This window comes from Hetaerina americana, unplaced genomic scaffold, assembly GCF_022747635.1.
Source record: "Hetaerina americana unplaced genomic scaffold, ioHetAmer1.1.p SCAF_2, whole genome shotgun sequence".
Taxonomy (NCBI): domain Eukaryota; kingdom Metazoa; phylum Arthropoda; class Insecta; order Odonata; family Calopterygidae; genus Hetaerina; species Hetaerina americana.
Genome location: NW_027286763.1, coordinates 111648869 through 111673715, shown reverse-complemented (window position 1 = coordinate 111673715; position 24847 = coordinate 111648869). Strand labels below are relative to the sequence as shown.

General features: G+C 43.6%; 1 protein-coding gene across 4 annotated transcripts in view; it reads right to left on the bottom strand.

Moving 5' to 3' along the window:
* The window catches only part of norpA (no receptor potential A), a 140647-nt gene that overhangs the window by 56670 nt on the left and 59130 nt on the right, over positions 1-24847 (bottom strand). For all 4 annotated transcript variants that reach the window (XM_071585967.1, XM_071585965.1, XM_071585966.1 and 1 more), the window contains exon 2: positions 14022-14343. In XM_071585967.1, the coding sequence (XP_071442068.1) occupies positions 14022-14105 (84 nt within the window). In that variant the 5' untranslated portion in view covers positions 14106-14343. The remainder of the gene's footprint in view (positions 1-14021; positions 14344-24847) is intronic.

Genomic DNA, 24847 nt, shown 5'->3' with positions numbered 1-24847 from the left:
AAAGGAGCTCAAAGGATATCGGTTCGACTCCATCGAGGTGGTTCGCGCGGCGACGACAAAGGTTCTCCACAGTATTCCGGAAACCGACTTCCAGCAGGCTTTTGACGAGTGGCAGACGCGCCGAACTAAGTGTATCGATGCAGGAGGAATGTATTTCGAAGATTATTAAATAATTGCAATGATAACAGCAATAAATTTTGATTTTTGGAACCAGTCCCGATACTTATTGTACGGACGCTGTAGGTTGGCCGCGATGTATAGAATGGTTATCAATGACGAAGCGTGGGAAGATTTATGGAAAGAGATAGAAAACCAAACTTCAAGGGAAAAAACGACCACAGCTTTAAAATAAAAATAAGAACGCAAAAATCAAATAAGAAAAAAATACTCTTTTTTTAAACAGAACTATTGTTGATTGGAACAAGCTACCTGTAGGTTTGTTTGAGCCCTTTACATCCAATTTTAGAAGTTCCATGAATAAGTATTAAGCAGCCACTGGGTGATAAAGTTCATTGATCAGTGATTATTATACTATTGCACTCATTAAAATATTGTTTGTACACATGTGATGTGGACGGCGTGAGAAGTTGTATTGCAAAAGTTGAATGATGTGTTAAGGGGGCGTGATTTTGAACGGTATATGTAGTAATTGAGTGCGTGATTATGGACGGAGTGCGGCGATGGACGGTGCATTGTATGTACTCGTATGGTGTGAACCTAGCCCTTGTGTGATGGTAAAGGAGCGGTTGGTTATCTTAAAAGTGTCATTGTAGTGTATAAGAACATTTTGTCTCATATCTGTTCTTCTTGAGTATGTATGTATGTGTATTGTAAGAGTGACCGTTGACCAGACTTCACCGCTGCCACCAGGCCAATTGCCTAATTGCAACAATAAATTCTTAAATGAATACGAAACGTGACGCCACAAGTGACCGGCAACGGGGGGGGGGCAAGTACAAGGCGAAGAGAGAGAGAGAGTCAGGCATGGACTCCCTGCCCACTCATTTGAGGCAGCTCTGAGGTTGACCCATTTGTCATTGAAGACAGGTCAGTTCCTTAGCATAGCGTCACGGAAAAGGAAAGGCAGATGCACGCACGCCTAACATATGCACACCCTGCACGTCGCTCCCTTTCGGGAAAGGAGAAGTCAGAAAAGGTTCACAGGAAGGGTACGTATTTCAGCGGGCACTCTCCAGGGTCCCAGGGCAGAGAGAGGAAACTTACGACTCTCGCACTAAAAATCCTTGTAGTATCTCCTTCTCTCGCCTTCTATGCCACACACTAATGCATTCTTTCATGATTCCCTCAGTTTTGCTCTCATCTATTAAAGAGAGGAGTGGATGTTTATACGCTCATTCGTGCTGCGTCGGAATCATTTGTCAACATACTCCAATCAATACGTACTAAAAATCTTTCTGCCGATGTTCTCACGCTTATCTTTTCACCCATACGAATTCCATAGACAAACATTCCACCAAGAGAGTATCGGAGGGCTGACGAGAAAGTAACTTACGTTTCGGCCTAGCGTGGCGGTGCTTATTTAGGGCTAGAGCCACCATCTTGGTGTCTAAACGTCCCTACACTCGGTGAACGCATCCTACTGTGGTAGTGTGAGCAGGCTGTGGTTACTCTATTTGGCTCACATTGCGAACTGTTAAAATGTGAGCTGCAATTCAACATTCCGCGAGATCTGTGATTCGGTTTTTAAAAGTAATAATCCACAAGCCAATTGAAATATTGATAAGCAACTTTGTGAAGTGTGTGCGAAGACGGAATAGTAATGAGTGAAGGTGGAGTGAGGCAGTGGTGCATTCAGTTTAAATATGGCCACAGCACCAATGTTCACGACGAGGATCACTGCGTTCGGCCTGGCCTTGTGGTCACAGGTGAGCTGGTCAGTTCTTGAACATTTGTCCATTCACTCATAAACTAACACTGACCCCACTTATGCACAGCTCTTGTCACTCATGACATTTGGTCCGTACAGAGCACAAATTTCTCGATGAATGTCAGCAGCCTTGAAGTTCATTGCCAGTGAAAACCTAATAACTGAACGAATTTCGAACGAAAGATAATTGTAAATATCTAGGGGTACACCTAAGTAAAGACTTAGGGTGGGGACTTCACACAGATTATGTGGTAGGCAAGGCCTTTAAATCGCTCCACTGGGTCATGCGGAGCCTCAAAGGAAGCACTAAATCAACTAAAGAATTGGCCTACAAAACAATTGTAAGGCCTATTGTCGAATATGCGACCACAGTATGGGATCCCTTTGAAATAGGGCATGTGAAAAAATTAGAAGCAGTGCAAAGGAAGGCTGCCAGGTACGTTTTAGGGCGACATAGGCAGACCGACAGTGTAAGTGACATGCTAGGCTCACTAGGATGGGGGTCACTAAAGAACAGACGGAAGCTGAATAGACTGTGTGCCATTTTTAAAATATTGAAAGCTGACGGAGGCTGGAAAGAACTGAACGAGAGTGTAAATAAGCCATGTTATCTCGGCAGGAATGATCACCCGCTTAAAATCAAATACATGCCCCAAAGGACAAACACCGCCAAGTTTTCGTTCCTAAATATGGGAATCAAAGAGTGGAACCAGCTGCCTGATGAACTCTTTAAGCCCTTACCCAAAAGCATTAAATCATTTAGGCGTGAATGAAAAAGGTATACATGATGGGATTGTTAATGACACTATTTAATGGCGACTATTTAATGACACTGTGATATGTTTTAAGAATGACTACTGTTTGTTATATCATGTCATTGCCACCCGGCTTATCGCCTAACAGCAATGTATCCCAAATAAATAATAAAATAAATTTAAAATTTGGCGGGAATCCCAATTGTTCTTTTCATTTTGAGTCACTACTGTAAACAAACGGCGCGGTCTTCCAAACACTGCAGTCGAGGCGTACTGCCTTAGTGTGCGTGTGTGTGTATCTCAATACAGCAAACATTTGGCTCCCCCTAATACTGCGCTCGTTACACGGAAACGGAGGTCACTTCCTGGACAGTTCTCGTACAAAACACCATGATGACAGGTCGACTTCTCCATTCTTGCATCCGAAGACTATAAACATTTATAAGACACGATGCCGGGGATTAGTTCACACTTCACGGCCTGTGGAATTCACACATTAAGTGGGTTATGGGTCAATAAGTGGGTTAGATCCTTCCATTCCGTCAGCCGCGCGTGGCTTGGGGAAGATCGGCATGAAGTCACACAGCTTAGGTAACGGTGGGGGGCGTTCAAAGTCGCTGGGACTCAAACCCTGTCCATCCGATTGGTAGCCGACTGTTACAACCACAGAGGGGTACTAAGTTCTTAGGACAACATATCAATTTCTTATTTGAACCCCGTCATAAAGAGACGCCGAATGTCCAAGTTACGACGACTCTGTCGTATTCACAAAACCAGACTGAATAGCCACGTTCAGGTTTCCATCGCCTTGCTTCCGAACGAGCAAAGTGAAAGGAAGAAAATCGATTCGGCTGTCGATTCTGGATTCCGATTGCCCTCGATAGCGGAAGGGGCCTCACGTGAACAGAAATGGGGAGGAGAACTCGACAAGAGAAATTGAACTCAAGAACGCGCATCAGTCCGGGAGCAAGTGATACCGAATTCCATTTCTTGATGATGAAAAAATGTATTTAAGCCTAACCATAACGGAGCAAGGGACAAGGGGTCAAGGAGGATGGGGTGAAGTTGGATGTGAGCACGCTCGATACGAAATCCCCTTTTTAATTAGTCCAAATAATGGGGTGTGGGTTAATCAATCAAGTTAACAATGGGCGCGGTCACACTTTCATTTTTATTTTTTTTTATTTTCAGGGCCGTTGGGAGGATTTTTGTTTTTAGAAGGGAGAAGGGAAGGGGGTGGGGGGGCGTCAGGGGCGTGTATATGGAAAAACGGGGCGGGACAAGAATCATGGAAGACGACCGATCTGCCTTCTTCGTCCCCCTCTTCTAAGAAATGGGGTGACAACGCATGGAGTCCAGCTCCTTTCCAATTCCACAGACTATTCCCGATTTTCCAGTCGACGATAACAACTTCCAATCCCAATTTTTCTCTAGAAATTCAGGAATCCGATCAGGTACACACTGTAAATCGCCGCTCCTATCATCGAGGTCCGTGAGGCCTACGGGGTTTGTCTAAAAAAATATCAGGGAGAACTTGTTCCTGACGCGACTGTACGTCACCCCGCGCAGGCTCGGTGGTTAAGGGGCCTGACCTTCAACAAGTTCCAAATGCCAATCGCCTGCGATCGTTCGTTCAGACGAAGAGATGTTTTCATTGGACCACTGTGGAATGACCCGGTGCAAGCCTAAAATTAGCATACGATTGAACATCGGTACGCCAGCAAATTTTGTGTTGGACTGAGGAAATCGGGTACGGAGACGTTGGATATGATTCGCTAGATGTTTAAGGACGAAAGCACGTCACAAACTGCAGTTTTTAAAGGGCACAAGGTCTTCTAAGATGGGCAAGAGAGTGCGGAAGACGAGCACCGCGCTAGACGGCCGCAGACGTCAAGAACCGACGAAAACTCGTAACGAGTGAGGAACGCCGACCGTGTGGGTAAAGTGTTCGCATGATTGCAGGTCGTATTATTGGCATTGATGACAAGACAGTAGCAGTGCGCACCATTTTGGCGATGCGAAAGATCTGAGCTAAACTCGTCCTCCCGAAGGTCTTGCGCGCTTGAGACTCCAAGGTAACAAACTACCTGACGAAAAACGGTATCGTGACGATCCCCCCCCCCTTTCGGTCTCGAATTGGCACCAGCAGACTATTTTCTCTTCCCAATACTGAAATCCTCCCTCAAAGGACACCACCATGGGACCCTGAGTGCCGTCAAAGAAGCTTACACGCGTACCCTTTAAGGACCTTCCGGAATCTGCCTACCAAGGAGCCTTAGAGTCGCGGAAAAACCGCCGGCAAAAGTTTGTCGACGCTCAAGGGATATGCTTAGAAGAATTTTGAGGCAATATCTGAAATGAATATATTTTTCGGAAACTTTTCACGATACTTTTTACACAAACAATGCACATTTTTTTTCGCGCGGGCGTGTCACAGCGTGGGTCAAACTACTCTTGAGGCCTGTTTCCAAAAGCTACAAATTAGGTCAAAACTACTTGTGATTCCCGAAAAGGAAATCTGCTGATGGTAATAACTGAAACCTCAATGCGTTACCTGACCCAATCACGAAGTATGCCGATTATTTATACCAGATTTGAGAATTTTTTCAGGGGAAACTGCAAATCGACTCGCAAATTTGAGAAACGAGCATCGATCGACTTCACAACTTAAAGAGCACGGTCGTTCTCGTCGGAAATTTCGATTAGAACATCGTACATTCGAATTTTCACGACAAATGCGGTCCTTCTCTCGATTTCGTGAGCAATCGAGTCATTTTCGACTCCATCGCGGTTTCCCGAATCGACGGACACATTGACCACTCACTCGAGACATTCCCATTCCAGATATTTACTGAATTACGATAATGGGATATATTTTTTCCAAATTTTTCTCCCCTGTGTTAGAGATTGAATACTTATGGATTATAAATACCTGCTTTTGGTGAACCCTCCCTCAGGTCTTCCGATTCGGAGATGTCATACGAGCGGGTGATACTTCTATTCCCGGATTTATGGAAGAAATCTTTGGATTCCCGACTTTCGTCCAAACCTCCCGACCGAGTGAACACGCCGAGGGAGTCCTCCCCACCCGCCTGCCCCCATAAGAGCGTCCGCCACCTCCCCCCACCCCCCGGAATGTGAACCCCACGGTGAGCGCCTAATGGGATTGTGCCCTTATATAAGCCGAGCCGACCCGTGTCTCCCTCCGGGAAGGGAAGGGGGACAACTCGCGTGTGCACGCCCGGTGCACACGCCCTCGTCCCCGTTTCTCCCTGCCCCACCCCCCCATGCGCCGCAGAAAACGTCAATAACCAAAAACCACGACGATCATCAACCCGAGGCGACGGTGGGTGTTTGGTTGATGGACTGACTCCAGCAAACAATTACTCTCACTTCCTTCGCGCGACACATTTTAACGCAACGTCACTGGGGTAACAGGGTGGGAGGGGTACAGCTCCCTTCAACTCCACTTCTCGGTTTCCTGAGACCATGCTGCAAAGTTAACTGAGGTTTCCCGAGGGGATTCGAACCAATGACCCCCACGGTCTGAAGTCAAGGGACTTGTCCACTGAGGCACGACACTCGAGCTTAGATTGTGGCAAGACGGTGTCGATTTTCCTGCGAGTTAATCGTTAAGAAATGCTGAGAGAGTAATTTTCGTAAATATTAACTTCAAAATTAGGACCGAGGATTTAGATTAAATGAGGCGAAGGTAAGTTGTCGTCGGCAGCGGGAAAGCGACACGGCTGTATTTTTTAGCGATGGGGGAAATATTTTGGCAATTGTGATCTGCTCGATTCCGCCTTCCCCACCTCACCTGTGTTCCTCTTATGTAAGTGTGCATATCCCTTTTCGTTATATCTATTTCCATGTAAATGAGTATACACGTATGTTCGCCATATGGTGGGTTTTCGGGTTTGAAAAAATATATAAATACATATATACAAACATATATATATATATATATATATATATACATATATATATATATATATACATATATATATATATATATATATATATACATATATATATATACATATATATATATATATATACATATATATATATACATATATATATATATATATATAATTATATATAATTATATATATGTGTGTAACTAAATAAGGCCGCGGGGGTGGATAACATTCCCGTGGAACTATTGAAATGTTTAGGAAAATGTGGAGGAAGAGGCTATATGGGCTGATTCGTAGTATTTATGAGGAAGGAATCTGGCCGGGAGACTGTGAGATCAGTTTTAGTTCCTATTCCGAAAATGGTAAAGGCTACATCCTGTGAGGACTACAGAACAATAAGTTTGATATCCCACGCAGCTAAAGTTGTTCTTAGGATCATAAACAAAAGGATAGAGAGTAGGGCAAATGATTACTTAGGGGATGATCAGTTTGGGTTTAGGAAGGGGAGAGGTACGCGTGATGCCATTGCTGTAATGAGATTATTAATCGAGAGGAATATAGAACACAACCAGGAGGTATTTGCCTGTTTCGTAGATTTCGAAAAAGCGTTCGATAGAGGAATTGGGAAATACTAATGAGTATATTGCAGAAAATAGCAATAGATTGGAGGGAAAGGAGGCTAATCCGCAACCTGTACATGTCTCAGACTGCTCAGGTGCGAGTGGGGAACGGGGAGTCCGGATGGGCAGTGTTAGGAAGAGGTGTAAGGCAGGGTTGCCCATTATCGCCGTTGCTGTTCAACCTGTATGCAGAGGAAATGATTAGAGAGGCATGGGAAGAACTGGAGGTAGGAATGAAAATGGGCGGGGAATTTGTAAAATCAGTTAGGCTTGCTGATGACCAAGCTTTAGTCTGTCAGTCAGCCAAGGGGTTGCAAGCATTGCTGAGTGAATTGGAAATTCAGTGCGACAGGTATGGGATGAGAATCAATATTAATAAAATAAAGGTTATGCGATTTTCTAGAAAGAAAAAGGCCAAGCTTAACATTAAAATAAGAGGGCAAAAACTAGAGCAGGTAGAACAGTTTACGTATCTCGGTAGTGTTTTGGACCAACACGGTCAAAGTAGTAGGGATGTAAGGAGAAGAATTGCGCTAGGCAAAGAGGCTTTCACAAGGAGGAGGGAGTTGATGACGGGGACGTTGAGTAAGGATGTTAAGGTAAGACTCGTAAAAACTTTGATATGGAGCGTAGCTATGTACGGCGCGGAAATGTGGTCATTGAAGCAGAGGATAGACGTAGACTGGAGGCTTTTGAAATGTGGGTGTGGAGAAGAATGGAGAAGGTGAAATGGACAGAGAAGAAAACAAACGAGGAAGTACTTGGTATGGTGGGCGAAGAGAGGGGTTTGTTGGGAGCAATCCTATGGAGGCAGGTAAAGTGGATGAGGGGGGTATTGACCGGCAGCGGGATGTTGAAGACTGTGATAGGGGGGAGAATGTTGGGCAAACGAGGAAAGGGAAGGAACAGGATAGGGATGTTGGACGGGATGAAGGGAGGAAGAAAGTACTCAGAGATGAAGAGGGACCTGATGTAGAGTAGGATGTTGTGTTTTGCTAGGGGTCACAAATTATTTAATTAGTAATTATGTCCATCCAAAAACCTACCTTAACCGGTAGCTTCCGCAAAAGCTAAGTGATTTTTCGGGTAACAGATCATCCTGGGAAACCATAGTCGGCACAGGGAAAGGAACTGGCCCCCCTACCCTGATGTGTGAATTTCACACGCCATATAGGCGGGTGAACTCTACCATCACCAACCAAACCGACCTTGGTTGATTACTGTGTTTATGGTTTTTTTACATCAGATACATAATAATGCATCATTAGCCTATTGAAGTTCTCACAGAGATTGGTTTTACATTTGTGTGCTGTCTTGCTTTAGTTTACCGTTCATCAATGCGGAGGTTAATATCTTTGGCCCGTAATCAACCTTTCTGTTACCATTTACCTATTTGCATACAGGTTTTTTTCTATTTTTCTAGCCTTTTAAACAGTGTGACAGTGTGCTTATTCCATTTCTGAGTCCTGGAAGTTTTAATTAGCTTTCAGTTCATATTTTTTGACTGGCTGTGAGGATGGGTTGGGCTTATGCTTCAAGCTATAATAGTATAATTTGTACTTGTGTCAATGAAAATATATATATATATATATATATATATATATATATATATATATATATATATATATATATATATATATTCATATACATACTCATATATATATGAATATATATATACATATATATATATATATATATATATATATATATATATATATATACATGCACATCGAGATAGATAGAGGAAAAATGAAAATAGACTGAATATAGAGGCGGAGGTGTAACTGAGCAGATTCCAAGCAGGAAAAAGCCTCCTTGGCCACGCGCCTTCCTTCGACTTGCCGGGTCGATGCTCTAACCATTAAGCTAACAAGTGAGACGTAATTAACGCTGAAATCCGCGTGGAGTTATGCAACCGAGTTCCCCGACGCCTTTTCGAAATCTACGAAACAGGCAAATACTTCCTGATACTATTCTATCCTATCTTTTTCCTCTCGATTCGTGATCTCATTACTGCAATGCCGATTGGCAATAGCAATAATCAACAATCGCTTCTCAACATCCTTACTCAAAGTCCCTGCCATCAATTCCCTCCTACTTATAAAACCTTCTTTGCCAAACGTCATGATTCTTACTTCTCAACTACTTCTGACCATCTTGCTCTTAAACATTTCCAACCCCCTGGACCAACTACAGAGAAAGATACACGGAAAAAGGCCAGGTTGGGCGAGGAAGGAAGTCATCTTTCATTAAGACAAACCATGCCCACACACAAGTGTCGTTGCCGTGGCAAAAATACGTGAACTAAGAATACGAATTGTGGCCAGACCCGCCTCATTAGGTTCCATCTCTTCCCCGAGTACAGAGTTTTTCTCGGTGGACGAAATTCTCTTCAAACGAAGAACTAACAACCGAAGTAGACGGGTATTTTGTAGGCCTCAAGGAATCTAATTTTCGAAATACGATCTAGACGTTGAAATATCTCTGGACCAAGTGCGTTGGTGCACAGGGAGACAACATTGAAAAATAAAAAAAGTTCCACAAGGTATTTCCATTCCATTCCAAGCAAAATTTTCAAAATTACCCTCGTACTTTGACCATCATAGTCAAAAAAAAAACTTCCAAGATAGGTAAACAGTTCCACCTGCTCTAAATTTGAAAAATAAACACTTTGTAAGTTCGACTGAATGTTACTTAAAACGAAAGGTTTCGTCAAACAGCCGACATCATCAGGTCTCAGTGGTTCTGTGGAACTTAACAAGGTTTTTATTTTCAAATTTCATCAATCCATGAAATTGAGTGCCACCGAATCCAACTGCTCTCGTTTTACGCCCCTCCCACACAACTCCCTCTCTACCCTATATCTCGAAACCCGCACAAACTTTGTTTTGTTAGCATTGATTCTTATCGCATATCTATCACGGTGATTTTCCAATACACTCAGCATTTGACAGTAACCCGTAGAGTGACAGGCTTACCACAACTGACCATATTAAATAATATTTCCTTAAGTCGTAAAAGGATTTTTTTACACGACTGTAAATGTAAGAGAAAAGGAGGGGAATATTGAGATGGGTGTGGTGATTTTCGGGGAGAATTAATCCTTCGTCAGTGATATCAGACACACATAAGACAAATTCCAAAGAAACTGCGGGAGATGCCGCAACAGTAACTTTTAACGGAGTCATCCGCTAATGTGCATTTCAATGCAACAATTTCATTGCATTTGCATTGCATTTGCATTGAAATGCACATTAGCGGATGACTCCGTTAAAAGTTACTGTTTCATTGATTCAACAATTTCATTGCATTTGCATTTGCATTGCATTTGCATTTGCATTGCATTTGCATTGAAATGCACATTAGCGGATGACTCCGTTAAAAGTTACTGTTGCGGCATCTCCCGCAGTTTCTTTGGAATTTGTCAAAGGGAAAACACCATAAGTGTTTAAAGTTGGCTTTAACCTCGTGGACAGTGGCGCCTCGCGCACGACTACGAATGCCTGTGACATTGTATGTACGGTATTTCGTCACAACATCTTGTTCCTTTAAAAGCCCCAAAATTTCAGAGTTTAATAGGACGCCTCAGTAGCTTAAGTGGCTAAAGCACTCGACCGGATATTGAGGGATCTGGGTTCGAGTCCCAGTCAAGGCGAATGATTTTTACACACTGAAATTGTTGCATTGAGACACATAAGACCTTTACACGGGGGGAAGGGGGAGGGAGGGAGGGGGTTGTTTCACGAATAGGTTTACAAGGAAATTAATCCTGCAGCCACGGACCGCAATCGGGAACTTACGAATACACACACACAGTCACACTGGTTAACCCAAAGAGAAGTTTTTCCCTTTTCCTTCTAATCGCTGGAGAGGATAAACTTGTGGTCGAAATACGTGGTCTGTCCAATAAATGCGCGAACTGATGCAATCTAGCAGCCATGATGCGGTCTATAACCCCGTCCATTAGCGCCGCTAGTTGCCTGAGACCCAATGAGCCGTCTGTGCTTGGCTGATCGTCGAGCTGTGCGCATGGTGCCAGTTAAGCTAGTTTCTGTTGTACTTGTATTTTCTATTTGTCGAAAATGGAAATTGACGAAATCACGGAACACAGCGAATCAACATCAAGATTTTTGGTGAAGTGCGGTAAGAGTTATCAAGGAATTACTGAAATGTTGACAGCTCCTTTACGGTGATAACGCTCTGAAGAAAACATCCATTTTCAAGTGGATTAAATCAAACCAACAAATTAAGAAAAAGCCGATCGAAAATCAAAGTCATGCTCCTGGTTTACTTGGATGTCGAAGTTGTGTTGTTCATCATGAATTTCTTCCTGAAGGACACATTACATAAATGCTGAGTTCTGCATTACAGTTCTCAAGCGTTTGAGAGATTGCTCGCGTCGTGTGCGACCAAATTTGACTCAAGGCGATGGATGGATCCTTCACCATGACAATGCACCAGTCAGACAAGTCAGCATTGATTTTTCCCCTGTTTCTGGCAACAAATTCAATCACCATCCTTGATCATCCTCCATATTTGCCATTTCTCGCCCCCTGCGACATTTTTTCTATTCCCAAAATGCAAAAATGTGATGAGGGGACATTACTGGGAAGATGTGGACACAATTAAGCGAGAAACGACGAGAAAACTGAAAAACCTAACTGACGAGGACTTCCAAGGGTGATTTAAACAGTGGAATGGAAGAAGATGGAATAATTACATAACAACGAATGGAGAGTACTTTGAAGGGGACAAAATCGATGTAGGCTAAATTTTGCAACATTAAGTTTACATGCCTCAGTTCGCGTATTTATTGGACAGACTAGTACATTTATTAATTCCACCCAATTCACTCCATGAAACCTTTTCTCGAAATCATCAAAGCAAGCTCACCCCCGCACGACGTTATATTTATTTGCATCGGTGACCTCGGCGCTGCTATTGCATAGTCTAACTGCACTTCCTGAACCCAACCAAACTATCACGTGAGTGATCACTTGTCCTCCTCTATAATACTCTTACTGATGAGCGCAGGTCTCAACTCACCTGCATTCGAAATCAATCTTATCGTTCCATATTCCTCCCCGAAGGCTGCTTTTCCGTTTGTTTCAGGTGGACAATAGCACTAAGGGAAGTTTTCCGCCCAAATTCCTCCCTCATACTAAATTATGCCACGAAAAATCTTTCCTCTCCACTCTCGGAGTCCATTTGTTGGTTACCCGGGGATGTTCTCCATCCCTACGGCCTTCTTCGATCCCAAATGTCTTCAAGCACTTTCTATATCGGCATGAAGTTCATAAGCATGGACCTAAATTATCCCCATCCACGTCATGTTCTCTCACTATATCTAAGCCTACTGGTCCAATACGTTTATCTTACCAAAGATATCCCCGTTTGCATTCTGTCCATATATCTAGAATCTTTCCAGGTCAAATTAGTAATTTTCTTACAGTATCTTCCATACTATTCAAGGATTTTTTTCTTCTTGCTTCTTGATAGCTCTTTCGCCTTTCTTCACCGCGCACTTATTTTTTCACCCTTCCTTCTTAAACTCTCCATAGCACACTGCCTCCCAGAACGCCTCTTCCATCCTTACATTTTCTCCACCTCCGCATAGCATTTAACCCTTTACTTCTTTCGGCCTATATCTGGTCTTATTATGTTCTTCCATTTCCTTCTCTCGTCAGTCTTTCAAATCAAATCTTCCGCATTCCATGGTTTCATTGTCTATTTTCTAAGTTCCTATAATTTCCTTTCGGGCTTTCGATATCCCTTTTTTCGATACAAGGTTTGTAAAAAAAGTACCAGTAACAATTTTTCCCTGCCGTGTTTGCCTCAAGTGGTGAATTCCGGCCGTCGGTCAAATGTGCGCACGACCGTATTGGCATTGAGAGGCCTGCAACGCGTTGAAGTACACCCCAACTTTTTTGGACAGTTCCGACTTGACACCAGCAGACTACAGGGTTCGTCCGGAAAATAAGTGTACTGAGCTCAGGAAAAAAAATTTATTACACTTTTACATATCTTAAGCTAATATTCCTCAAAATACGACCCTTGTGAGTCGATACACTTGTTCCAGCGGCGTTCCCATTTTCGGAACGCTCCCGCGAAGGCATCATCGGGAACCTCTCGAAGACTCGTCGTCGACCTCTTCTCTGCCCTCCACGAACATCTTGTGCCACCGAAAGATCATGTTTCTGGACATGGCTGACTCCCCGTAAGCCTGGTTAATCATACCGACAGTTTCGGTAGACGATTTCCCAAGCTTTACCGCAAATTTGATGGAATAACGCTGCTTCGGCATCGCGTTCCGTGACGTGGGTCGAGCGTGGAGGTTCGCGTTAACAGAGCTCCTCACTACACCACAGCTCAGAGCCGACTGCCTTTTTCAGCGACGCTTGCCAACATACCCCCCTCCAATCGCAGCCTGTCAGAGCGGTGCTGGGCGCGCCTGGAGCGGCGCGCCCAGCCCAGGAGTCAGTACACTTATTTTCCGGACGAACCCTGTATTTCCCATTCCCAAAAGTGAAATCTTCTCTCAAAAGACATCACCATGGGACACAGAGTGCCGTTCAAAGAGGCTTGCACGCGTGCCCTTAAGGACCTTCCGCCTACCAAGGAGCTTTCCAGTCGTGGAAAATCCGCGCTGGCTTAAGTGTGTCGACAATCAAGGGATGTATTATTTGAATAATTTTGAGAGGGATTGCAGCAATATCTGAAATAAATCTATTTCCCCCCACCGAAACATTTCCCAATACCTTTTATTCAAACCTTGCACTCCACGTGCCGGTTCGCTGGAGGGATCGGGAGCGCAGTGGTGAGGGGGCGGGCGACTCACCTCCGTCCACCGGTCGAAGACGCACCCTTGGAGCAGGGGCTCCGGCACGTCTATCCGCCAGATGAAATCGAAATGCTTCGTCATAGCGGCTGCCGATTAGGGGCGATTGAGTTGGCGGGCGAGCGCGGCTGGGCGCGGCGGCGGGTGCGGCCTGCTCTCAGGGCGCGGGTGAGGGCGGCGGATGGCGCTGATGGTGTCTGCACGGCGTCTGCTCCCAGCGGCGGCCTCGCTCGTCCTCCTCCGGTGGTCCGCTGGCCATTCAAAGGGGGGGGGCGGAGTAGGGGCGGGGGTGCTGCGTGGGGCGCCCGGACTACGTGCTGGCCTGGAGGGGAAGAAACGAGAGGCGCGTGGTCAGCGCACGCGTGATCACCGCGGACCCGAGGACACCGTGAGCGACGGACAAATTTTCCACAGCAAAAAGGTACACGAATCGATCGATGGTGGTGGGGTGACCGAACACGACAAGAAAATAAAACAACGAAGGCGAGCAAACAACAATGAGTAATTCATCGCAAAAATCAAATGCTCACTTAGGTCTGTCCAGAAAGCAACATAAACTTTTGAAATAAAAAAACATGAACCGAGTGGCAAGACAAAGTTTTATTGCATAAATTTGAAGGGCACATTCTAAAACTACTATATTTTCCTACATTCATTGAGGCCATTAAATTGAGGAATTTATCATAACGATACACAAACTTTTCTATTTCGTCTCCGAGTAAATCTGCCACCTCACAGCCTTTTAACCACTTGTCTACGACAGCATGCAATTCTGCGTCTCTGTCAAAGCCCTTCGTTGCAAGCCACTATGCCTAGCGAGAAAGATCCGTCATCGCGTAAGTTACTTTCTCGTCAGTCGTTGTACATGGGTTTATATCTGAATGCAGGAGATTGAAATAGTGATCGTAAATACTTTCAGGAGTGGTAGATTTTCCAAATCAAAGCTTTTTTTCCCATCGGCTATATCTCCTCAACTCCCAATTTACGGAATTATTTTAATATAACGCAGAACTGAATGAAAAATATTCGTATCCAAGAAAATGTCTCATTTTTTCCATGGCTATTGATATCTCGAAATAATCTTTCAGCCCATTAAATAAATCCACATCTCCGTTAAAATTTCGTCCTTTACGGACTTCGAGATAGTACCTGAAATTAGTCGAAAATTTTCGACCAAAATTTATTTTGAAATATTTTGACGAGATAGACCAAAAGGTAATTCCTTACTATATTACGAGTAAAATTAACATTTCTTTAACAATTTTGCTGCTGTGGCATGAATAGCACACGAAAACAAAGTTTCTGACTAATGTGATTTTTCACTCTGACGTAATCGGCTTGGTTTGGACACGGGAGAACGTTCAAAACTCTCATAATAAATGAGTTCCGACTACATCTGACGATTTCCATAGAAACCATGTAAACCAACGTCCGTTATCCCCAAAATGACACTTGGAAGTGGATGCAATCAGTGTACCTGGGTCTGGGTTGAATGTAAATGGCGACTTAAGCAAACTCTTCCACGAGGGATCCAAGTTGGACCCCTTACGGAGCCAACCAATCGCTCAGGGCAGGTCAGAGGTCTGAGGCCATCACATAAAACCCAAAGTTATGCACGGACTGCCATCATTATACGCCTGGGGAGATAATGACGTCAGGCGTCGGTCTCTCGTCCAATACTACGCCTAGACTTTATTTATTAATTTACTTCGCGTGCGTCATCCAAGTTAACGTCCCCGAGAGGACGAACGCTCACAGTTTTCGTGAGCGTCGTGATGCCGCAACTGGAGAAGATGAACGGAACATTCAGTATTTACGGGCAGTTCAGTCAACCCGAGTCACGGCTTCCTCTAGCCGGAGCGAACACGGGAGATGGTAACGGCTCGCGATTTTGAAAGTGTCCAAACGTGTGTACGCGCGCGAAAGCGTGCGTTTGTTTTTGTGGTTGGGCGACAGCAGCGCCGAAAACTCGAGACATTTCGCGGAAAGGCCGCGGAGGCGGGCACGCAGTGGACAGAGGCGCGGTCACGCCACATCCAATATTATATGCGGGGTCAATAAATATTTTTTATTCGGCATAAAACTCAACAAAACGTTTTCCTTTTTTCACTTGGCAATTATTCTTTCTTGTATACTCTTTGTTGTAGTAAAAAAAAGTTGGAAACACGATTTAGGCTGAGAGAGGAGAAAAAAAAGAAAGTCAACATTTATAGCAACAGTTAACAGTATTGTTATTTTCATCTAAATGGAATAATCGCGTGAATGGACATCGCCCTTACTTTCATACTTCTAACGAAGGAAGAATGATTTTAAATTTGTACAAGACACAGAAAACTAAAACTGATATAAATGGCTGTAGAAAAGTAGCGAAAATAAAGAGGCGTGGGCCATTGTTGTCCCCTATTCCTCTAAATCTATTCAATTTATTCGTCGAGGAAGCAATTACGAATATGAAAGGAAGGACTAGAGGTATTAAAGTGAATGGAGGAAAGGTATTCGCTTTTCTGATGACAATGCTAATAAATTCTGACTCTGAAATGAACACGACTAGGACGCTCAAAATAATATCCAAGGACCCAGAAGATTTGAAATTGAACATAAACAAGAGGGAGATGACGGTAATAGAAAAGAGAAATGAATATATCAATAACCATAACCACAGTAATCAACCCAAAGGTCGGTTGGGTAGGTGATGGTAGAGTTCACCCAGTACTAAGCCCTATACAGCGTGTGAAATTCACACATCAGGGTAGGGGGGCCAGTTCCTTTCCCTGTGCCGGTTATGGTTCCTGGTTGGGAAAATCTCTTCCCCGAAAAATCACATAGCTTGGGTGGGAATCTAACCCGGGAACCGGGTAAATCTTGCCCGGGAATCGAACCCGGGACCCTCTGGTCAGTAGTCCAACGCTCTACCCCCTGGACTACCGCGACCCACGAATATATCAATACAGACGTAAAAATAGACAACGCTACCTTGGATCAGGTTGAACATTTTTACTGCCTGTGGAGTATCATTAACAATAAAAATACACATATGAGACTGAGATCAACAAAAGATTATGCATTGGAAAAACAAGCTTATCAAAACAAGAATTTAGTATCAAATACCATATAAGTATAGAAAGCAGAACAAAGTTCATCAAAACGTCGTATTGGGCGTATTGTTTTATGGATGTGAGGCACATGGACAATAGGGAGAGCGGAAATAAAAAAAACCCTTAAAGCATGGAAACGTGGACTAGGAGGAAACTAACAAAAACAAGCTGGGTGGACACAGGTTGTGGGTAGATAGGTAAACCTCTTTATTCGGGTGATGGCATTACTCCAGTTGGCTAAAATTGACTTTTTCATCGTAGGAGAAGCGTAGTGTGTGTGAGCTTTTCTTAAAAATAGAAACGGTACTTAAAAAAGTAAATATCCCTACGCAAATTATGACCAATTAGCGCAGGGGATTACTTCGGTTGGGTGATGCCCACGAAAATGAAAACGGAAAACCACGCCTTTTATTTTGACGAACAGACAGTTGTAATTACAATCGACCGTCGTCCAGCGGCATACGTACTTCCACGGAACAAGACCCCTCTTAGTCCCGTCAAACTGAGACACCTTGAATCACGCAGGACTATAAAATCGTTGTTCATTTCCAAGCGCATTTCTTGCCTCCCTTCACCCCGTTCCAATATCATTACTCTCCCTCCCTTCCCCTACTTCTCTTTCCCAACGTTCTCAGTCCTCCGAACATACACCAGGGTTGCTATTTATATCTTTTGCCTTGACAACACTAAGTGCTTTAAGGGCCATCCGACGTATCCATTCTAACGTTTGAACATTCTAACGCTAACTTTCTTCAGAACATTTTGTCATTTGATCATAACCTGTGTTGTTCACAGTGACTAGAAAATTTCGTCTCAGCGAAAAAATGGAGTTACCAAATGAACACTTCCGTGCGATGATTTTACTTGGCTTTTGACGTACATCATCATGACAGGAGTTCATCGATCAACTTACTTCCACTTCTGGCGATGAAGCCCCATCCTTTGCCACGGCGAAACGCCGGTAAGCATAGCAACCCTCGCATTTCAACATTCCACCGCCACTCAACATGGCCTTCCACCATTCTTCCTGCCTTCGCCCAATTTTTCCCAGCATCCTTCTCCCTTGCCTCGACGTTCAGGAAGAAGCCCTCGGAGAAATATAGATCGCCGACTCAACAAAAATGCACATTTTGCAAGATTGCGGTAAAGTTACAAATGCATACGACGGCCGGCAGATTCGCAGACAACGATCGCCCGCTCTCTTCAGGGAGGCGAGGTCCATTCAGGTCCACACGATCAGACATCTACAAAACTACATGAATGACTATCAACATCCATATAACGTCGAAATCGAATTCTCACCGACATAATTGAGCGTAAACAGTAAACTACACCTCCGGGTTGGGATGCAAGATATGACGACACATTGCAACATATCGATAATTTTTCTAATCGACAGAGTGAAAAAATTGTCGTCGTTTGGGCGATGTGGACGATGTTGATAGTTTTTTTTGTCATGGATAATACTATCCTTAAAGTACAATTAACCATAATCTCAGTTTTCGTGGTCCGTGCAATAAATGCGCGAACTGGTGCAATCATGCCGTTGAATCAATTGATGTGTCCGATATCAATGACATTAATCTTCTCCCCGGAAATAAGCGATGCATCTGAAAAATATCGACATTTGACTTCCGTGTTTTGATGAAACGGGAAGAATTAACCGTATTCGGGAGCGTGAAAACAATTCAGCTCGGTCACAGGAAATAACTGAACGGGAGTCTTAGAATTTATTAAAATGATCGCTATGAGTTGCTTTTGTTTCATAAATAAATAAACACAGGAATTCCATCGTTGGGTTTCTGAGTTGAGCAGTATTTCGACGCTTCGAGTTGCAGTGGTCGGAAGATCGCGCCGATTGTCCTTTGTTTGTTTACAATAGCGAGTCCTAATGAAAAATACCATTGAAATACTCGCCAAATTTGAATTCCACCCAGTGATGTGCTTCTAACTGATAACAAAACTTCAAAAAGCTCCTGACATTCATCATCGGGAAATTCGTGCTCTGTACGGACCAAATGTGATGTGTGACAAGATTTGTTCGTCAGTGTTGTCGTTTGTTTAAGAGTGAACATAGAAGTCCATATTGACGTCCAAGAAGTCGCCGCCCGTATGCGTTAAATACTGAACTGCTCCTGAAAATTAACGAATAATTTCGAGAACACTGGCGCATTGCGATATCTGAAATCTTTAGAGAGTTTCCCCCAGATTTACACTAGTCCATTGAATGAAAACACGACTAAAATGTTAGGCTACTACACATGTTTTGTACTCCTCTCTGCGAGGAACTTCAAAGATGCCGTCATTGGTTGGCTGCGGTCGGCAGAATTTTATGCTGAAGGAATTTGAAAACTAGTTGAGAGACATGAAAAATGCTTATTAAATATTTTTGACGAAAATGTATAAGATAGTAGAATGTGTAGTTTTGAGATGAAAATAAGACGACATCTGTATCCGTTCCAGTGTATTTGGCAAAGCGTAACGGAGGTTACTTTCTGGACAGCCGTCGTTGGCATTGCCTCGGGCGAAGAAGATGTGGAGGCTAGGCTACCGATCGTCTCACGCCCGACACACCGGTTGCCTAGCACCATCACCTCTCTTCGACTCGCTCGCTCTGACCAGGAGCGGAGAGGTGGCCGGGAGCAGTTCGGCTCCGGGTACCGCCGGAGTCCTCAACGCTCTTCCCTCGTTGGTCCCCTCAAAAGAAGTTCTCCATCCGTCGGAGTAGACGCCGGAACTGTGGTGACTCCGTGGCGCCCATCAAGAGTAAACCAAGCCGCTGCCCACTAATCCCTCCCCGCACCCGATTTCCAAAGTCGAGAATAATGGGATCGAACAGGACACTCGTGACCCAAGAGCACCACGCAGCAAGCCCACATTCAACGCAAGAGCATCAAATACTAGGAAAAGTCAAATGAAAACCGAGCACCTGCGATAACACACACGCAGTCCGCGCGAAAATTGGCAACACTGTTGTCACGTATCAATACCGCCATCTCTTGGGTAGGACGGACATACGCTGATGTTGGGTTATGCCCTTGTTGGTGCGCGGACTGGTTGTTTTAGCAGGTGTTCGGTTTTCATTCGACTCCACCACGTACTAACGAGAGATTCTTCAGGGTTCTATCCTGGGGACGGTACCTAGCAACGGAAAGGTACCTGGGGTACCTATCATTCAATTAACACCATCAATACTCTCAGTCCCTCAATTGATTTTCCAAGACACCGATGCCTCGTTTTCCTCTAATAAATAATACCAATAATCCTTGGTGCTAACCTACAGTCGTTTCCAAATTTTTTGCGGCCCAACTACACAACTGGCACACGATCAAGATCAAGGTCCAAATGCAGTGATGTGGTCCAGGGTAGAAAAAGGTTCGCAGATATTACATCTCACTCGAATCATGAGCGTAGTTATATTGTGAATAGATGAAATTAATGAAAAATGTTACGTTCGTAGATTGTCTTATTTTGCGAAACCTTAATCATAGGTAGGTGTGGGAATCAGAGCAAAAATGCGCGGAAAACGCGCCTCGGGCTCCAGAGATGGACCATACTACACTACATCAAGAAACATCGACCATTATTTCGCAAGTCCAAATGGGAAATGAATTGGAATATAGTGTGACGATTCATACGGAGAGGGTGGAGGACGTTGAGTAATCAAGGCAGAGGGAGGGGAGGATGAGGCTATATGATTATGGGGGCGGAGACGGCGAGCTGGGTTGTCGTTCGGCGTGTTGTTTCGGTGTTCAATGTCTGGCCCCATTCAACGTCTACCTCCGAGCAGTAGGCTACGATTGAAAGCCGGCGTAAAAATACAGCGAATCGCGAAAAAACCTTAAAATAAGTCATTTAGATCACAAAAATTCGTTTCCCCGTTCAGAATTGACACTGTCCAGGAAGATGATTAGGCTCGTAAAATGCTTTCTTTCAGGCACCAATCAATGCCGTCGAAATGTGTCTCGAGCGGATAGTAGCGGCAAAATGCTTCATGAAAGCCATATCCTGTCGAAGAGCAGAAATACGTATAGAGAGCAAACAAGAACATTATTCTTCATGATGAGGGTAAAAAAAGAAACTTTGAACTTTAAAATAAAGATTTAATTCTTCACACTAAATTATTTAATTAGTATTAGGATCATATGAGGATTAGATTAGTATTGAATTTTTATGTGGAAGTGCAAAGTTTCTTTTTTTTTAACCTCATCATGAAGGAATTCCACAAAGTTGACCTGGGAACTGTTATGTAAATATTATTCAGTGATTTATCATCATTATTTCCAAGACTTTTTACCCTCCAGCCCATGCCCAAATAAAAATCCTTGTATTTCCTAGGATTCCCAAGACAATTACAGCCCGACTAGGGACATGACGTTGATTGGTCGAGCACTATACCACACGCTCTGCAGTGGCGTCTTACCCGTTTAAGTTTTTCGGAGTGAATATGTGTGTATGTATATATATATGAATATATATTTATATATATATATATATATACTGTATACGTATATATGTATATACTGTCATTACTTCTATATCTTCAGAGGAAGACGGATTGTTTCCGTCGAAATATCAAGAAATAACGTGTGAGTGTTCTTCTTTTTTTGTGTTTCTATATTGTGTGTTACTGTGTATTGTACTATATATATATATATATATATGTATGGGAAGCGGTAGTCTAGGGGGTAGAGCGTTAGACTACTGACCGGAGGGCCTGGGTTCGATTTCCGGGCAAGGCACTCTGGGCACCTGCAGCTCCATTCAACAGCCGCTACCATTTCCAATAAGCAGTAAATTTTTCCTTGACTCTTTTTCGGCGAAAACGTCAACCATATAACATTCGTCTTAAAATAATAAGATATCTTCGAATCCTTAACTCGTACTTCATTGCAATACTTTCATGTCAAAAAGGGATGAATGTACGGCTAAAACTATGGCACGCTTCCCACGGAGAAAATATAAGCCACGTGGCCGTGACCATACGGGTCGTTTCATTTCTACGGTCTACGACTGAAAATAGAATTCGAAAAGGCTAGGCTGGTGCCCCCCATCGCGTGATGATTGAACTTCGAACTCGGGGGATAGGAGGGCAAACTTGAAAATTGACGTTTCCCCGCATGATACTTAATTGTATCGTAGGTAGATATATCTCTTTGAGTTTATAAATATTCATTTGCCGCAAATCCCATATTCCTCGATATTTCACCCCAATGTGGTAAATTAAAAATTTTACGGCGAGAGGACGTAACTTCACTTAATGCGTCGCGCTACTTTTGCAAAATACAGGATCTATTAATGGACAGACCGAATGCAATCGATTCGACTTTCTCTCTCTCCCAGGCGCTTGACCGCCTTCTTTTGTTGGTTTTTTTATCCTTTCTCCTCCCCCCCCCCCTCCCTCACGTGGCAGAACGCGGCGGCGGAAATTGGGTTCTTTCCCATGCCACCGATTTATCGATTTTAGTTTTCACCCCCAAACGACCGTTGCGTCCCACCCCGAGCCCATAACAATGCGAAACAGACATCATATTTACGCCCCCGATGCGACACCTTTGTAGTTTCCAGATCACGCGAACACGAAAGGACTATTCTTAGCCTACTCCATGTCATCATTTTTCTACTCAATGAGGTGGTTTTCAATCACGGAACCGTGACTGCCGCTCGGCGATTAAGCGATTAAATTTTCCGAATAATTCAAAGTTTTTTCTACTAACAAAACGAGCTGTAGGAAATCCAACCGATCGGGTGTTAGCTTCGAAAAAAAACGCTGTACAAAACCCAGAACGTTGGTTAGATAGAACAGAGTAGAGTTCACCTGATGCAAACGCCTGCGAAATTCACCCTCATATCACGGTGGCGATTAGGAGAGTATTTCCTTATTCTCAGCGCCACTACGGGAGTTTCCGCGAAGACTGGTCCCGAAATAATCGCTCTGCATGGGTGAAGTTAATCCGAAGGCTTAGGAGATATATTTTGAGAAGGTTTCACTTTGCTTCCGGGGAAGTTTCCATCGATTAGGACGTTTCGCTGACATGTTTCACCCCCAATCCTGGAGGCAACTCCAGGGCGAGGCCGTTCTCAGCTGAACAAGCCCCAAGATGGAAACATCCCGGAAGTGTGATGAAGCCATCGGTTTTGGAAAAGTCTAGTGTCCGGAGGCGTCAAACGGAATCGAACCCGATCCCTCCAGACATTAGTCAAATTCAAGGCCATAACGACCCTTGAAAAGTAAGATTTTAGATCACAGGAGTAACAATATTCAAGGCGATCAATGTCGACGATCTCATATATATATATATATATATATATATATATATATATATATATATATATATATATATAAGTGTGTGTATGTATGTGTATATATACAGGTACATGTATATATATGTATATACACACACACACATGTACACAATTATTTCTGAGTCCATTAGAAAATCAGAGGTGGAACAGTTTCCGTATCTCGCAAGTGTTTTGGACCAACACGATCAAAGTAGCAGGGACGCAAGGAGAAGCATTGCACTGGGCACAGAAGCTTTCCCAAGGAGGGAGTTGATGACAGGGACTTTGAATAAGGAAGCTATGAAAAGACTCATCAAAACTTTTGTATGTTACGGCGTGGAAACATGGCCACTGAAGCAGGTGAATAGACGTAGATTGGAGGCTTTTAAAATGTGGGGATGAAGAAGGTGAAATGGACCGAAAGGAAAACAAACGAGGAAGTGCTACGTATGGTGGGCAAGTAGAGGGATTTGTTGGGAGAAATCACAACGAAGCAGTAAAAAATGGATGAAGGGCGTATTGATCGGCAGTGAGAACCAACCCCAAACAGGAGACTACTGAATTATAACAAGAAGAATGAGTATCTTATATTGCATGAAGTATTTAGACTATGTTGTTGCCAGCCAAATATTGTTTGACTCATAAAAACATTCTCCCGATGGCTGATACCACTGCACTCCCTACTCTATCTCTCCCTGATTACTGGTCCATTCTCCCATGTCCGCTACTCTTTCAAGTGGAATTGCAGGGAACGTTTATATCGACCCTTTTTCATAAAAACTGAAGTGAAGAACACTTAATATTTTGAACTGAAACGGACCCTTGATTTAATATCAATGACGGAGGCCCTTTTTATTCCACAAAACAAACTTTCGTCCGCATCGGGAGATTTCCATCGGCGTATATTTGTCCGATTCATGTAAATGGGAAGGGATTCGGCGTTCGACGGCGAGTTCTCCGCCGTAAGCGGCGGAATGAGGAGCGGGAGCCGGTCTTTTGTCCACTCGAACGCCATCTCCCTCAGCAGCTTGATACGGGAATGAAAGCAAGAACGGGAAGACATCTCACGGGGACCAAAAGCGTTCCTCCCGGCCTCGGCACCAGTCGGGTGGGGGACACCTACTTCATGGGTTACAGGAAGAAAGAAAAGTAAACCTAGTAACGGATTAATAGCCGGGTGGTAATTGATCGCAATCCAACGATATTTAATTTTGGTATTTTTTCCATAAGTACTTTAGTGGAAGAATAAAATATAATGGGCGAAAGGAAATATCCTCTGTGCAAATGCAAAAGTGAATTAAATTGCAGTATTAAAAAAAACTGCGCAGAGTCCCTTTGAAAACGATAAATTCGAAAATTGCCGTGCAATTTTCGAATGTTTATTGCAAAAAAATTCTTTTACGCCGACACAAAAACTGTACGTGGTGTCGTTACACATTAACCAAT